This window comes from Cryptotermes secundus, unplaced genomic scaffold (genome assembly GCF_002891405.2).
Source record: "Cryptotermes secundus unplaced genomic scaffold, Csec_1.0 scaffold709, whole genome shotgun sequence".
Taxonomy (NCBI): domain Eukaryota; kingdom Metazoa; phylum Arthropoda; class Insecta; order Blattodea; family Kalotermitidae; genus Cryptotermes; species Cryptotermes secundus.
In genome coordinates, this window is record NW_019738358.1 from 220,841 (window position 1) to 236,545 (window position 15,705).

The following is a 15,705-nucleotide window of genomic DNA, read 5'->3' on the forward strand; positions in this document are numbered from 1 at the left end:
AAAAAAGACAAAAAACCACAACGTTTCGGAGACTGGATCTGTCTCCGTCTTCAGGTGTATAGGGAAGGTTTAACCTACTCAGTTGGGCCCCTTAGAAAGAGCTATTCTCAATCACTGGCCAAAATAAGTCCAAAATAAGCCAAAAGAAGTACAGTATACACCATCGTCAGAATCCTTTCAAGTCTATCTGTTCATTACCATGTTCAAAAGAGACTGCCACTGGTCCCTATCATGACCTGTAATTACCGTATTTACGCATGTATAGGCCGCAGCACAATTTTCAGACAGAAATTATAGAAAAAATAATTTTCTTGGAATATTATTTCAGGAGTATTACACCCTGTATTACTAATTATGAATATAATTTTTTTAAAATGAAGTGTGATTTCGAATATAAGCCGCACCCCAGTTTTCTTCTTGAATTTTTGGCAAAAAATGTGCGGCCTATACATGCGTAAATACGGTATATTTCAAAGAATTCTCCTAAACTCAAGATCTCACTAACAAAGTCACCAGTCACTCAGAATGATTTTTGTATGTCTTCTTCTTTAAGAAAATCTGTATGCAAAGCTAATATTCCATTATAAGTCACATCCATGCTTTGGAATATGAAATAAATGGATCCATCAACGTTTACATCACCAATCTCATGGTATCCTAGTATCAAATGTGGCCCATTACTGCAAGTGTGATGGCATTATGAACTCATGAACACTGCTGGGTATAAAATTTTACAGTAGTGTACACATATGATGGATACAAAGATAATAAATAATTCCAAATACAGAGTGCACTAAACCACACACCTTGGCTCTTGGTTATCCAAAGCTATGTATTCTATACCACACAGATTTCAGTACTGTACATTTTGCTTGAGATAACCATTAATATTTTTCAAATTATAAAGATAGTTCACATTAAATTTACTTGTGGCACCACTAGCAAATACATCCGGTTACAGGAGATTCCATGGCTGTGCGCATGACACACCAACAAACTCGTGATTGACTCTGTTGGTGTGCATGACACACCAACAGAGTCAATCACGAGTCTGCAACAGAAGGGTGCATTACAGCAAACAAGAATGGCATAACATGGTTAAATGACAGTATTCCCACTAATCTGTCCAAGCTGAACTAACAAACCACTATTCAGTTCCGTGGTGTTGCAGGTTGTCAACCAGCCAAAATGTAGGGAAGAATGCTGTGTATTAACACGTGTAGTGCCATCAACAGAAAACATTCTGACATGCTCACCAGGCCGTCATATTGCATGACAATGCCCATTCCCATCTACTGTCCAGGACACACTGTATTTCATGCACTGGAAGGTGATGAACTGCAGCTCATGCAGTTCAGATATGTCACCAAGTGACAACCATGTTTACAATATTATATTTCAGCATCCTGTTACACTCACACAATATATATGGATAAATACCGTCTTAAGTGCAACAAATTTTATTGTAGTTTTTACTTCTTTTCCTCCTCCACACTACATGTTTCGGCCCTAAATGGCCATCATCAGGTGTGTATCACTCACGTAGCTGTTACACTGCTTTTTAAAATTTAAAATTACCAGTCTTTCTAATTGTATAAAATCTTTGTTAATCTACACGCGTCGATTTGATTTTTAAATTAGCACTTTTTAAAACTTAATTCAAGTTAAAATGTCTATAAGATCTCTGTTCTTTCTTTTTCAATTTTTNGTAGGCGCTCTCTGTGTGTGTCGCCGCTTATCTTTAATACGTTTGCTGTCTGGTGTACTGTGTGCTGTGTTTTATGTTCGTGAGTGTTGGAGGGGGAATGGGTAGTGGGGAGTGATACACACCTGATGATGGCCATTTAGGGCCGAAACATGTAGTGTGGAGGAGGAAAAGAAGTAAAAACTACAATAAAATTTGTTGCACTTAAGACGGTATTTATCCATATATATTGACAACCATGTGTTTGACCTCCTGGGGATCAACTGGCCGGTGCATTAATGGGACATCTGCATCTGTACTCAATGGGACTATTTTTAATGGTCACTGTGTCCTTCTCCATAACAATCCTAAATGAGTTTAATTTCAACAAGACTTAAAGACTGTGCAGTAACTGACTTACACTTCCAAACTCACTGCTTACAATTTTTATTAGTAGAGAGTAGCAGGAGTGTAGAGCTGACCGCTCACCTCCATCTAGTGCCGAGGTAAAGAATAGTGGAGCTATACCTGTTTTCATGGCATAGTCCTTAACTAATTAAACACAGGGGCAATTTTGCCTTTTACCTTATATAGTAAAATTCCATTTTAATGTTTTCATTTTTTATACATATTTCTTCTGGTTCCTGCATGATATAAGCAGCATCTAACTTTCCTGTATTTAATGAGTTCTAACTATGTAAATAAGCAACATTCAGAGTAAGGAGTTCTCAGCTTTTCAGAATGTGTAAATGAACTTAATGATTATGGTCAAAACAACAATCAGTATTCATGTCTTCTCTCTGTTTGGCTTAGCTTCAACCTTGAAGTTGGAGGCAACATATTCCTCCAAAATGTTGGTTGACTTTCAACAGACTACATAGCACTATATCCCAGACAACAGAACTCTTCAACTAAAATTATGTTCAACAATATACAGTGTTGCTACTTGTCAAAATCTTAGAGGCCATGTGTGAGGTTCTGCTTTTATACATACTGCAAGCTACTGTGGATTGCCTGCTGAAATAATGGGTTCAGGAACTATACTGAGTCTATGGAAAGAAGTCCCCTGGGTGGTGGGGACGACAATCTTCCTAGGCCTGCTCCTTTCTGCCTACTATTGCATTTCCCTCAATCCTCCTATGGCATATATCAATCACCTCAAAGCACCTGTTGCTAGCCAACATTCATGTGAAGAGAGCAGCTAAACATCTGGAGGTAAATACAGAAGTGCCCAGCAGGGGGAAATGTAACACCCTGCAGGAGATGTGGAGGGTGCTTGTCAGTGGAACTTCTTTCCATGGCCTCACTATGAAATTAAGACATCTTTGGATGTTTGTAGTAAATTGCAGAAAGCATGACTGAGCTACTCAGAAAGACGGACACAGAGAAGTTAACCAGAAGGGTGACATCTGCAGAATCCATGTAGATGGTAAAAACTCGAGCTACAACAACCAAAAATTTCATTTATTTCAACCAGAAATTTCATGTATTTCATTCACATTTATGAAAGAGATCAAATATGGAGTTTCTCTTAGTATTGTGACTGAAAATAAATGCAGAAAAATCTAAGCAGAAATATATTTTTACTCAGTTTTATTGGGTTTTTTACTTTTTTTCTGTCATCCAGTATTCTAAAGAACACAGCATTTCGGAAACAGCACGTGTTTCTGACCTTGGGTGAGGGGATGGGAGACACCTACTCTGCTGGGTCTGTTACAAGAGAGCAGATCTCAATCAATGGACTTTGTGTTCTTTAGAATATGGGATGACGGATAAAGTCTGAAAACCCAGGAATCCTAAGTGTTATGCACCACTATAAGGAACTTTCAGAATATATATAATCACAAGTTATGTCCCAAATCATGGAAAATAACATAATAACAAATGCTAATAAATCATTTAACCCTTTCCATGCTGAGCATTATTTTTGGCTAATGAGGAAATGTCAGAGGACATACTGGTATATGTATGTATGTAATAAAACACAACATAACCTAAAATGTTGAAGGAAATATATGTACAGGCTCTGTGTCTAACCACAGTTCTACACTGCATGTGGGGAAGAGTGTGGCAAAGGAGTGGGGTAGTGGTCGCAGCTGTACTGTGGGAGTGAAAGTGATGCACTGCAACCAAGTCCCTGACTAACCCATGCACACCGTATGCTCCATATCTCAATTAGTGAACTTGACCAAATCCATTGTACGCTCTTCTTTATTGTTTTCCCTGTCTCAACAGAACAACTATCAAAATATCATTCACATTTACTGTGTATAATGAGCTTATTGATCTTAATGGTATGGCAGTGTGCTACATGTTTCAGCTTATAAAGCCATCATCAGGCAGTATACACTGGCTATTGTTCTCAAATTATTGAATTGTGTTTTATATGAATTCATATATTACAATATAACAATTAGCACTAATGTATCTGACTTTCCACATAGTTAATACATACACTATTTTGTCTGAATTAATACCATTCTTATAAATACACTGAAGTGCCAAAAGTCATGGGCTAGGTACCTAGTATCGTGTAGGACCCCTTCTAGCCCAGCGAAGTTCAGCAACTTGACGTGGCATCGATTCCACGAGTGGATAGAATACCTCTGGAGAGATGTTGAGCCATGCTCTCTGGTATTTGTAGGTGCAGGATTTTGGGTGCGAATGGACCTCTCCACCATGTTCCACAAATGCTCAATTGGGTTCATGTCGGGTGAACGTGGTGGCCACACCATTCGTCGGAACTCTCCAGAATGCTCTTCGAACCAATTCTGGACAACTCCGGTCCAATGACACGGTGCATTATCCTGCTGGAATATCCCATCGTTGTGGGGGTACATGAAGCCCATTAAGGGCTGCAAATGGTCACCAAGCAGTGTAACGTAGCAGTCACTGGTCAATGACATGTTTAGGTGGATGAGCGGACCCAACTCATGCCACGTGAACACACCCCACACCAGTATGGAACCACCACCAGCCTGCCTGGTGCCTTGCTGACAACTGGGGTCGATGGCCTCATGGGGTCTGCGCCACACCCAAACCCTACCCAAAACAACTGGTACCATTACTCATCAGACCAGGCCACATGTTGCCAATCCTCCAGGGTCCAATTAGCGATGTCACAAGCCCAGGTGAGGCACTGTGTCCGGTGTCGTGGTGTTAACAGAGGCTTCATAACTTGTACTCTTCTTCAAGTATAAATAGAATGATGAAGTCAAGGAGGATGACATGGGCAGGGCATGTAGCACGAATGGGGGAGAAGAGGAATGCATATAGGATATTGGTGGGAAAGCCAGAAGGAAAGAGACCACTGGGAAGATCAAGGCATAGGTGGGTGGACAATATTAAAATGGATCTTGGAGATATAGGATGGGTTGGTGTGGATTGGACTGGTCTGGCCCAGTATAGGGCTCCTGTGAACACAGTAATGAACCTTCGGGTTCCATAAAATGCTGGAAAATTCTTGAGTAGCTGCAGATTTGGCGGCTCCTCAAGAAGGGCTCAGCTCCATACGTAAGTAAGTTTATTTTTTTTGCAGGTTTCTGTTGTATAGTATTCTGTGGGTAATTATTATTATTATTATTATTATTATTATCATCATCATCATCATTATCATTATTATTTTTNCCTCTATCTGCAGAAGTTGACACTAACTTCTCCGACAAGCAGCTGTCACTTGGTCGGTATAGTTCATTTGCAGACTACAGGCCATGAAGTTTATTATCTAGTATTGTTTTTACAACAATTTTTCATCATTTTTGTTATATGTAATTGGGTATTTATCTATTCAGTTAATGAGGAAATTTATAGAAGCTTTTTTGTGTTCATAAGAATGGCATGAGTCATTGTGTATGATTAAGTCTATGGTTTATGATTTCTATAGATTCCTAATTGTAACTTATTGTGAATTTTTGTAATGGATATATCAAAGAAGTTAATTTTGCTATTTAATTCTTCTTCTATTGTGAATTTGATTCTGGGGTGCATCTTATTAAATTCCTCTGAGGTATTACTGATATTAGTTGCACGTTACATATGATTAGTATGTCGTTGACATATCTGTGATAGTCTATGATTTGAAACTTCTTCAAGATGTCCACAATTATTGTGTGTTCAAGGTGTTGTATGTATAAATCTTTATACTAGGATTGCCAATGTTGATGCTCCCATTGCTAGACCATCGTTCTGCTTGTACCATTTTCCATTGTGTTTGATATAACTTATAAACTTTACTTTTATATCAGTTTATTTTATTGTATTATAAATGCCATTAGGTACCTCTTTAGGCATCCACTTAATATAAAACTTCTATTCCAATTTTAATACATTTATAAGAATGGTATTAATTCTGACAAAATGTTGTATGTATTAACTAAGTTGAAAATCAGATACATTGGTGCTAGTTGTTAAATTGTAATATATGAATTCATATAAAACACAATTCAATAATTTGAGAACAATTGCTAGTGTATAAAGCTTTATAAACTGAAACATGTAGCACACTGCCATAACATTAAGACCAATAAGCTCATTTTACACAGTAAATGTGAATGAGATTTTGATAGCTGTTGTGTTGACACGGAAAAATCAATAAAGAAGTATATGTTAACAGGATGAAGATTATAAATGCTAGTCATCGTATATTCTGTTGAGAACAGCCAGGTGTAAAATCATGCACAGTACACATATGAGCTCATATGCACTACAGAAAGAGTTAAAAAGGGATGCAAAGTTCAAAGCATCTCAGCATGACGACGGTGATGATAAATTCAACTGTCAGACAACAAATTAATATAGGGAAGGAAGACTGATTCCAGAGCAATACAGTGTCTTGCTGACTTGCTGTGCTATAGCCCAGGTAGTTAGGTACCGGCCTCTCATCATGGATATTCTGGATCAATCCTAGGAGACTTCATGTAGGATTCATGATGGATGACATGACACTGGAGCAGGTTCATCTCAAGGTTTATTCAGCCTTCCTGTGATGATTATTTTATCACTGCTCCACATTCACCTATCACTGCCCTCTCATAAGTATAACAGCCCTGACCGGGCAGTGCAGTGTCAAGTGTTTGATCTTTAGCCTGAGGCTTCATCTCTGGCCTGGCACTTGGATGATTACAGAGTAAGGAAGTCAGAATATCTTGTTCATGGCAAGGAAAGGATTCAGATCTAATTCTCTGACAAATTGTATTGGCCTTATACTTACTGAAATTGGTGAATGCAGACAGGAACCATGTGAGTATGCTAACAGACTCCGCATTTTTTGTTCTCAAGATCTCTATCAACTGGACAACTTTGCTTGATGCTGACACTGGAGTGCACATGGGCTAAAACAGAACACTCTGTCATAATAAGGATGTCACAATATTATTTAATGATGTTCTTATCAATGTCATTATTATTACCTATATATTTTAGGAAACCAAATATAAAATTGTAAGATTTGAGGCTTTCACGGCGGTGACTATGAAGAAAGCAGTCTTCTGGGATTTGGCACCATGTATATGTGGTGTTAACCGACTGCTTTTACCGTTCTCACGGTCTTGTCGCTTGCAGATTTCTTATACTTTTTCTTCTACCCTGAAGATGGAGGCGATACGTTCCTCCGAAACGTCGGTTAACACCACATATACACGGTGCCAAATCCCAGAAGACAGCTTTCTTCAAATATAAAATTAATCTGTTGGTTATAACATGATCAGAAGTTGGCAGCAATAAACAGTCAGTATTACAGCGCTGAAATTTTCCAAACAAGAACAGGAAAAGAAAAAAGCATCTTTAGCTATTCCTACTATTAGTCTAGCAAGCTGTCTTTCAATACATTTTCCAGTTCACAGGGTGTATATTCAGTAAAACTGTGATTTGAAAGCGCCCATTAGAGATTTCACTGAGCTTTTAGTAATGTTAATAACAATGCTGATGAATGATAACGATATCAAACACTTTTATCTTTTGGCAATATGCAAGTGTATAACATGACTGCGCCTACTTACACAATTAAATAAATAAATAATAATAATAATTCAATTCGTGTTTATTTACATACAAACATAACAGCACAGTGGCCAATTACAAGTTAGCACAAGCACACAGAAATACACAAAAATAATNGCCACGACTGTCGCTCGAGCTTGAGTTCTTAATCACAGGATACGGGTGCTTTGGAGATGGGAGTTGAACACACTTCGGGGTAAATAAATCCGGGATCTCCAGAACATTGAATATCGTACTTTTAATTTCAACTTCAATTCAACTGTTAATCTTTGTATAGTCTTGTAAGTTAGCAGCTCTGTCCGCCCTACTCGCTACCCTACAGTTAAACATGTATTTCCTCTATATCTACCATTCAACTACTGTCCTCCTCCGCTCCCTATAGCCGACGCCCCATCTTTACAAGTCCCCCAGTGGGCATAAAACGAAACAAGAAAATAACAAGAGAAAGCCAAGGGTTGAGCCCGACATCTGCCCTACATTCGTATTTTTCGAGATGCCCATAAACCTCTGTAGGTCTTCAAGGAATCCAAGACCCCTCCTGGCCGGTCTCGCACACGGTCAGTTAATGGGTTTATGATAGATTGGGAGTAAACAGGCGACGTTAGGGACAATAGCGGTACCCTTAGCCTAAGGAGGACAATAGCGGAATTACAACTAGACGGTCCCGGGATGGTATCTCGCCGATGGAGCGTCTCTCATGGTATTAAACAATGCATAAGTAGTTCATACCCTTAATTATATAATTTTGACGAGGGACGTACGGTTACAATACACATACAAACACATAGACAGCAAGGTGATCTCATAAGCCAAATTTTATGTTCTCAAAATAAGGAAAGTAGGCTAAAAATGAGGNCTTCTCTCCTTTCTTCCTTATTGCTTCTCCTATCCATTTCATTTGCCTGTCCTATCACAAATACTCTACTTTTCCTTCACATTAGAACAATTGCATCACCCATATTCTTCCATTCCTCCATTCCTTTCATACCTTTATCTCCATCCCTGATTTCTCTCATATTCATCTCCCAGCTCCTTTATTTGAATAACCTGTCATCATTCCACTCCACATATCCTCAGAAATTTGAGGGGCTGTAATGTTGGCATTATTGAAGGAAGAGATTTACGGATTATGCCATTGAGATTGGCTCAGGTGCCAAGTTTCATGACGATTGGTTCAGCCATTCAAAAGTTAATAGGGGGATACACATACAAACACATAGACAGCAATGTGATCTCATAAGCCAAATTTTATGTTCTCAAAATAAGGAAAGTAGGCTAAAAATGAGTGAATTTTTCAGCCAAGATGTTTCGCTTTTTTCTTGCCCGTAGATTTATAGGAAATTTGTGTATGCCTGAAGTACACTACTGATTTCTGTATTTTTAAAGTTCAGTTTTGTTACAAAAACTTAAAGGAGGATGCTGTTTCATGTTCATTACATGTGAGTACATGTTTCGCTTCTTTTCTGGCCCCTAGATTTATAGGAAATTTGTGTATGCCTGAAGTACACTACTGATTTCTGTATTTTTAAAGTTCAGTTTTGTTACAAAAACTTAAAGGAGGATGCTGTTTCATGTTCATTACATGTGAGTACAGGCAATGATCAGTCACCTTAGGGCTCCCCAAAAATCATTAGATGCTTAAGTGGAAGATGTGGATCCTCTAGTCAGGCTATGGAAATTTCCATAAGAACCAACAAATCTACAACCTAAAATGCTACAAATAACACTTACCCAGAATACAGCAGATTCACTATGTTATGTACCCATTCCTGGGACATTCACAGAAAGTTTAAAGTTATGAATTCAAGTTATTTTTGGAAAAAGATAGAAGCCTATGAATTTCATCCAATTTCCCTTCAGTGAGCACTCAGCATCCCCCTCCCCAGTGATGATGAAACACAGAACATTTCAAGTATCTGTTGTACTATGAGTAAGTTGTATTTGTAATTTGTTAAGTCATAGGTTTGACGATTCTGCTAGCAATCCAAATCTCCAGAGCCTGATTTCTTGACTGGAGGAGTTCCAATTCTTTTGCCTCAGCAGTTCATCAATCTGTAGGAAGCTCAAGATAATCACACTGCAGTATCAATGGCAATGGCACTGATGGTAGTGGTAGTAGTAGCAGAAGTAGTAGTAAAGAGTAGCAGTAGTTATGGTGACATAAAGAGCTACACAGCTACCATGAGGATCAAGTCATCAACGTCTGTAACTATGGAAAATATTAAATAAACACATCAGCTTTGAAAACTAACCCTGGAGCAAATGTTATAATGCTTAGCTCAGAAAACACATTATAACAGGCTGCAAAACACTGACACAAAGGGATTATACTGTTATCTAACGATTCATCAGAAAATAGGTGTACTCAATTTAATGAAGTTACGCACCACTGGAATAGAATCTTATAACAAGCAAATTTATAAGCAGTCATGAAAAACGCACAGAATTTAGCAAACACATGCTCAAATGGATGCTCTGCATTATTATACTTACTGCCAGAACTGCTAAGATTGTTTTGGGAAGCAGACCACAGAGAAAGGCACCAGTAATTGCTATGTACAGTCCAAAACATGCAAAGCTGTTTGTACCTAGGAATCCCATATATTTCAGCACCAGAAAAATAAGGACTATTTCTTGGACTAAAATGATTGGGTACTCCATATAAGAAAGAAGTGCATAACTGTTACAGTAATTGTAACATGTCATGATAGAGTAACTGAAAAAGAAGGAAATATATTACTTTATATGCAGAACAAGGGTGAGCAAAAGCCTAAATCCCAGGCCAGGCAATGATAAAATCCATCTTCTTCCCTCCAGCTAAAAATGGAGCAAGTTTCTCAGAACGTTTTCGCAGTTAATAACATGAAATTTCCAGACACTGCAATGAAAACCACCACTGGCATCATAATTTTCAGAACAGTTTTATTTATGTATGTCACATGTCTTGATTACTGCCTCCTAATGGCCACAACATGAACAAAAGGTGTCCAGCAGAACTAAGTTTCATTTAAAAAGAAAGAAAATGGTTTGTAAAATGTGCCACCCCTAGACCTATGCAGCCTCAAGTGCCCATCTGGTTTACCTGTTCTGTTATACCAGCCCTGTATAGAACACACCAAGTGACCAACATCATTCAAATTTGATTCTGAGATTCGAATCAATCCAACTGACCACTTGTTAGTGACATTATATCAACTGCTTAATTTTTGGCATTAAAGGAAGATTTTTTCCATCTGCCCATGTTATATGTGAAAAATGAATAAACAAGCTTGAAAATTCTGTGTTAGGGTCAACATCACAAGTTGTCAAACTTGTTTACTTTTAATTTGTACCTCCACTCCCTCATCCGTCTTCACAGAGTGGCGTTTCGTTAATTTAGGGCAGGGAAAACATTACCTTCTTCAGTCCAACATACTATGGGACCCCCATTTAATGCTTTCCCTCATTTAACGTTAAATTTCAAGGAACCCAGATCAATAATCTCGGTATTAAATTTCCTTCAGTTCAAATTTTCAAGTTAGTGTTCAAATCTAATGCTCCCTCAGAAAAACTACAACGCAGGTTACATTGTAATTGATTCTGCCACATATTGAAATACATTAAAAAGAAAGGAAAGATCTGATAAGAAATGTATTTATCTATCTGTAGTTTATTTCATGATACTGGCAGTATCTCAGACTATATCTGATTGAATGACAGGATTACTGAATCAGAAATTGAAAAAGATGTACATATGCTATCCAGAAAGCAAAGACCATTTGGTGATTAAAAAATAAATGAATAAAATTACAAAATTTTATTTCACATCATTACTACACAACTTATACCATTTTTTACATAATCCCCACGAAGATTCAGGCATTTGTCATATCATGTGATGGGTTTCTGTGTCTGCATTGTAGAAATCTGCCACCAGTCCACAGAACCGGTCCTTACCCATCCTCTTCATCACTACCCATACATGTGACACCCAAAAACTGCTTCAAGTGTGTGAACAAGTAAAAATCACTTTGAGTGAGATCTAGATTGTATAAATAATGGAAAAAAAGGTCCCTGGCAAAGTCAGCAAGTAGTACATGTGTGCTAGAGGTCTTTACTTTCTGGACAACCCTTGTAGATGGTCTATTTTAAGACACTATGCCAGCATTTGCTTGGAATGATTGTTTTTGGATATAGACATTTTCCCCTTAAGTGTCGGTGCTAAACAGTGTTATATCCCTGAAGACCACCATACTCTGAAGAAAAACAACCACAAATCCTCAGCATTTACAATACTCTACTAACTTACATGCATTATTATGCACTTATATAAATGTTTCAAAAACCTGCCACAGATATAACATGGATTTCAGGAAATTATCATCCAAAATTTCTTAACATTTCAGTGTCGGTTTGATAGTCCAATTCACTGCCACCTTGACAAAAGAATACATCATTCCTGAGCCTAATCTAAAACAATATGCTAGAAGTGATAACAATGATCAGCAAATGAAATAATTAATCTAGGAATCCATACCATTTGTAGGATTTGAGGTTCTCACAGTGGAAGTTAAGACAATTTCTATCTTATGGGATATAATGCCGTGTAGTCCACTGAAATTTAACTGTTTTTTTTTTCAGAGGAACATAACATCTCCATCTTCAGGGTCAAAGACTAAGCCAAGCAAGAAACCAGCATGAAAAGCAGGTGGCTCTGCTTTCCACCTACTTTCACCATGAAGATGGAGGCAATATGTTCCTCCAAAAAGTCATCTGACTTTGAACGGACTGTGGTATATATCCCAGAAGACAGAATTCTTTATAAAGGAAAATTAGATTGTGGGTTAATACACATAATCCAGCCCAGTGCAGTATAGTGAAACACACTCATATTAGACAGGGAGAAGCGCTTGGATCAGAGATGACATCCCATACAGACACACAAGAAAATGTTTAACATTTAAAAATACCATACAATTAATGTAAATATTACAGTTTTACACACACTCACTCATGAAGCTGAGTCCTTCTTGAGAAGCCGCCAACTGTGCAGCCACTCAAAAATTTCCCAGCATTTTATGGAACCCGATGTACTATATCATGTTCACAAGAGCCCTCCATTGGTCCCTATCCTGAGCCAGACCACTCCAATTAATACCATCCCAACCTATCTCTCCAAGATCCATTTTAATATTGTCCACCCACCTACATCTCGGTCTTCCTTGTGCTCTCTTTCCTTCTATCTTTCCCACCAATATCCTATAGCTATTCCTCTTCTCCCCCATTCATGCTACATGCCCTGCCCATCTCATCCTCCTTGACTTGATCATTCTACATAATTATATTTGGAGAATAGTACAAGTTATGAAGCGCCTCATTATGTGGTTTTCTCCAACCTCCCATCCCTTCATCTCTCACTGGTCCGAATATTTTCCTCAGCACCGTTCTTAAACACCTTCAGTCTGTGTTCCTTCTTTGATGTCAGAAACCAAGTTTCACAGCCATAGAGAACCACAGGCAAAATTATAGTTCTGCATATTCCAATTTTTTTTTTTTGACAGCAGACAAGACAAAAGGTTCTGAACTGAATGGTAGCAAAGAATAACTGAACTCAATTGCCTCTTAATTTCCTCCTGACTCAAGTTTTGATTTGTTATCGTCGTTCCCAAATATCTGAACTGTGCCACATTTTCAAAACATCTGTTACCTATTAAATTTGTTTCATTCTGACCTGTCACACTAACAACATTATGGAAAAGTTAAATATTTCCATCCAGCGTGACTGGTTAAGATTTTTTTTTTTTCTTATTTCAATTATTCATGCTCTTACATGTTTCGGTCTTCAGAGACCATCTTCAGAGGGACACCTTTACATCAATACAGTTAGAAGCCACTATTACAGTACATGTTCTAAAAGTTAAAATATACACATACAACATAAATATACAATTCAGTGTAAAATCTAAAGTCTTTACAACTACAGCAGCTGTTCTAATACATTAAAATATTTACAGCAGTTAGTTTGATAAGATTATTAGAATTTGTAAACCAAGCTGATTCATGTCGTCCCTCTTATTATTTTTTTATGACTGGGCCGAATGTGTGCCACCTTGTCATTCTCGAGAAGAAGGTTCTTTATATTGTCCTGTATGTGTTTGAACAAGTGGGACACAAATGCATACAGGACAACATAAAGAACCCTCTTCTCGAGAACGACATGGTGGCACACATGCGGCCCCCGTCAAAAAGAAATAATAAGAGGGACAACACAAATCAGCTTGGTTTACGAATTCTAATAATCTTATCAAACTAACTATAAATATTTTAATATACTGGAACAGCTGCTGTACTTGTTAAGACTTTAGATTTTACACTCAATTGTATATTTATATTGTATATTTTAACTTTTAGAACATGAACTGTAATAGTGGCTTCTAACTGCACTGATGTAAGGGTGTCCCTCTGAAGATGGTCTCTGAAGACTAAAACATGTAAGGACATGAATAATTTAAACAAGAAAAAAAATCTTAACCAGTTACACTGGATGGAAATATTTACTTTTTTCATAATCTGCTACCTACCTTTATGTCATGAGTTTGCCCTGCATTCTGGTGATGAGACAACACATATAATTAGTTTTCTGTGTTTACTTCTAGACCAACCACCTTACTAGTGTCAATTACATTTTTAGAAATATTCTAAGAAACCAGCAAATACAGCTCATTGATGTATACAGGCAATCAGTAACCCTTAACACTCACTGAAGCCAAAACCAAACACAAACAATAAATGACAGTTAATAATTTTATTTATGTAATTACAAGGGTGTGTACAGAATTATTAAACTATAGTCATGCAGCTTATTTACCTTGTCAGTTCCAGAAGTAATGAATACAAATTGATACCCACAGCTGACTTCAATTTGATGAGGTTGATTATTTGGGGAATTTTTAATATAAGACAGAGTGAAATGGTTATTATACTTAAAACGTCTGCTATTAATTCAATCACACCCATTCCTAATTTTCCTAAAAACTGCCCTAAACTATGAATTACTACAAAATAACTATTTTCACTGTCATAATGATATCCGTTACTTTCGTAAAAGTATTAACACCTTCATTGGCCACCTATACTAAAAATATAACACATCATTGTGTCCCTTTCCCAGGACATGTGCGACTTTCGCAATGTTTTGGCACTGTGTCAAAAACAAGTCATAGGTTACATTTGAGTGTTAATTCTTTGGCAAGAAGGCCAACAATTTTTGCACAGAATACGAGATTTCTTAATTCAACCATTACAGAAGTAAACCATTTTTTTTGTCTTGCGTTGCCAAAATTACCGTCACATAAGGTTACGGTTAGACTGTGCAGCCGAAATTAGAACATTTTTTTCACACTAACACAGCTTCAACAACTTACGCCAATGCAGCCGCCTTACACTATAGTTTCCGTGATTTCCGTTACTAGGTAAACTATGTATCAGCACTCTGTAATTCCCATGTTATTGGTGGGCAATATGGCCGCCATGACGCCACGGTGCAATGCTACTACCATCTCTACGTATCCCACATTAACTAAATTTAAAATGGACCGAAAGCACAATCGGTAACAAGGTATGCTAACATAGCAACTATTTTCAGTGTTCCCCACCCCCCTCCCACAGCTTGGTTCGCTAGAATAGAAATAAACACTTTGAAAACCAGATCTCTTGTACTGTAGAGGTATCCGTACCCGCACCCTATTTCTATTTTTGAACGGCGTTCAGTATCACTAGTCAAGGAGGATGAGGTTGACAGGGCATGTAGCACGAATGTGGGAGGCGAGGGATGCATACAGGATATTGGTGGGAAAGCCAGAGGAAGAGAGACTACTGGGAAGACCAAGGTATAGGTGGGTGGACAATACAGGGCTATTAAAAAAGAATGAACCGCTTTCATGACGAATTGCTTCAGTTCTCAAGCATCGTCATGGAACAGGGGGTGGAATCTTGAATAGGGGAAAGGGCAACACGGTAACTACTGCCTCTACGAATGACTGCAG

At 37.8% G+C, this 15,705-nt stretch overlaps 1 protein-coding gene across 1 annotated transcript; it reads right to left on the bottom strand.

Moving 5' to 3' along the window:
- Positions 1-2,697: 2,697 nt before the first annotated feature.
- On the bottom strand, positions 2,698-15,447 carry LOC111870894 (solute carrier family 66 member 3). The gene is made up of 4 exons (XM_023863516.2): positions 14,529-15,447; positions 10,175-10,397; positions 6,894-7,014; positions 2,698-3,126 (listed from the first exon to the last, which is right to left on the bottom strand). The coding sequence occupies exons 1-4, from the start codon at positions 14,675-14,677 to the stop codon at positions 2,999-3,001; spliced, it is 621 nt and encodes a 206-aa protein (XP_023719284.1). The 5' UTR covers positions 14,678-15,447; the 3' UTR covers positions 2,698-2,998.
- Positions 15,448-15,705: the final 258 nt, after the last annotated feature.

Coding starts and splice junctions, on each gene's coding strand:
- LOC111870894 (XM_023863516.2), bottom strand. CDS start 14,677: ATGGGTGTGATTGAATTAATAGCAGACGTTTTAAGTATAATAACCATT. Junction 7,015..10,174: donor CAATCTTAGCAGTTCTGGCA/GTAAGTATAATA, acceptor GTTCTGTTTTAG/CCCATGTGCACTCCAGTGTC. Junction 3,127..6,893: donor GTCTGCATTCACCAATTTCA/GTAAGTATAAGG, acceptor TGGTTGTTGTAG/CTCGAGTTTTTACCATCTAC.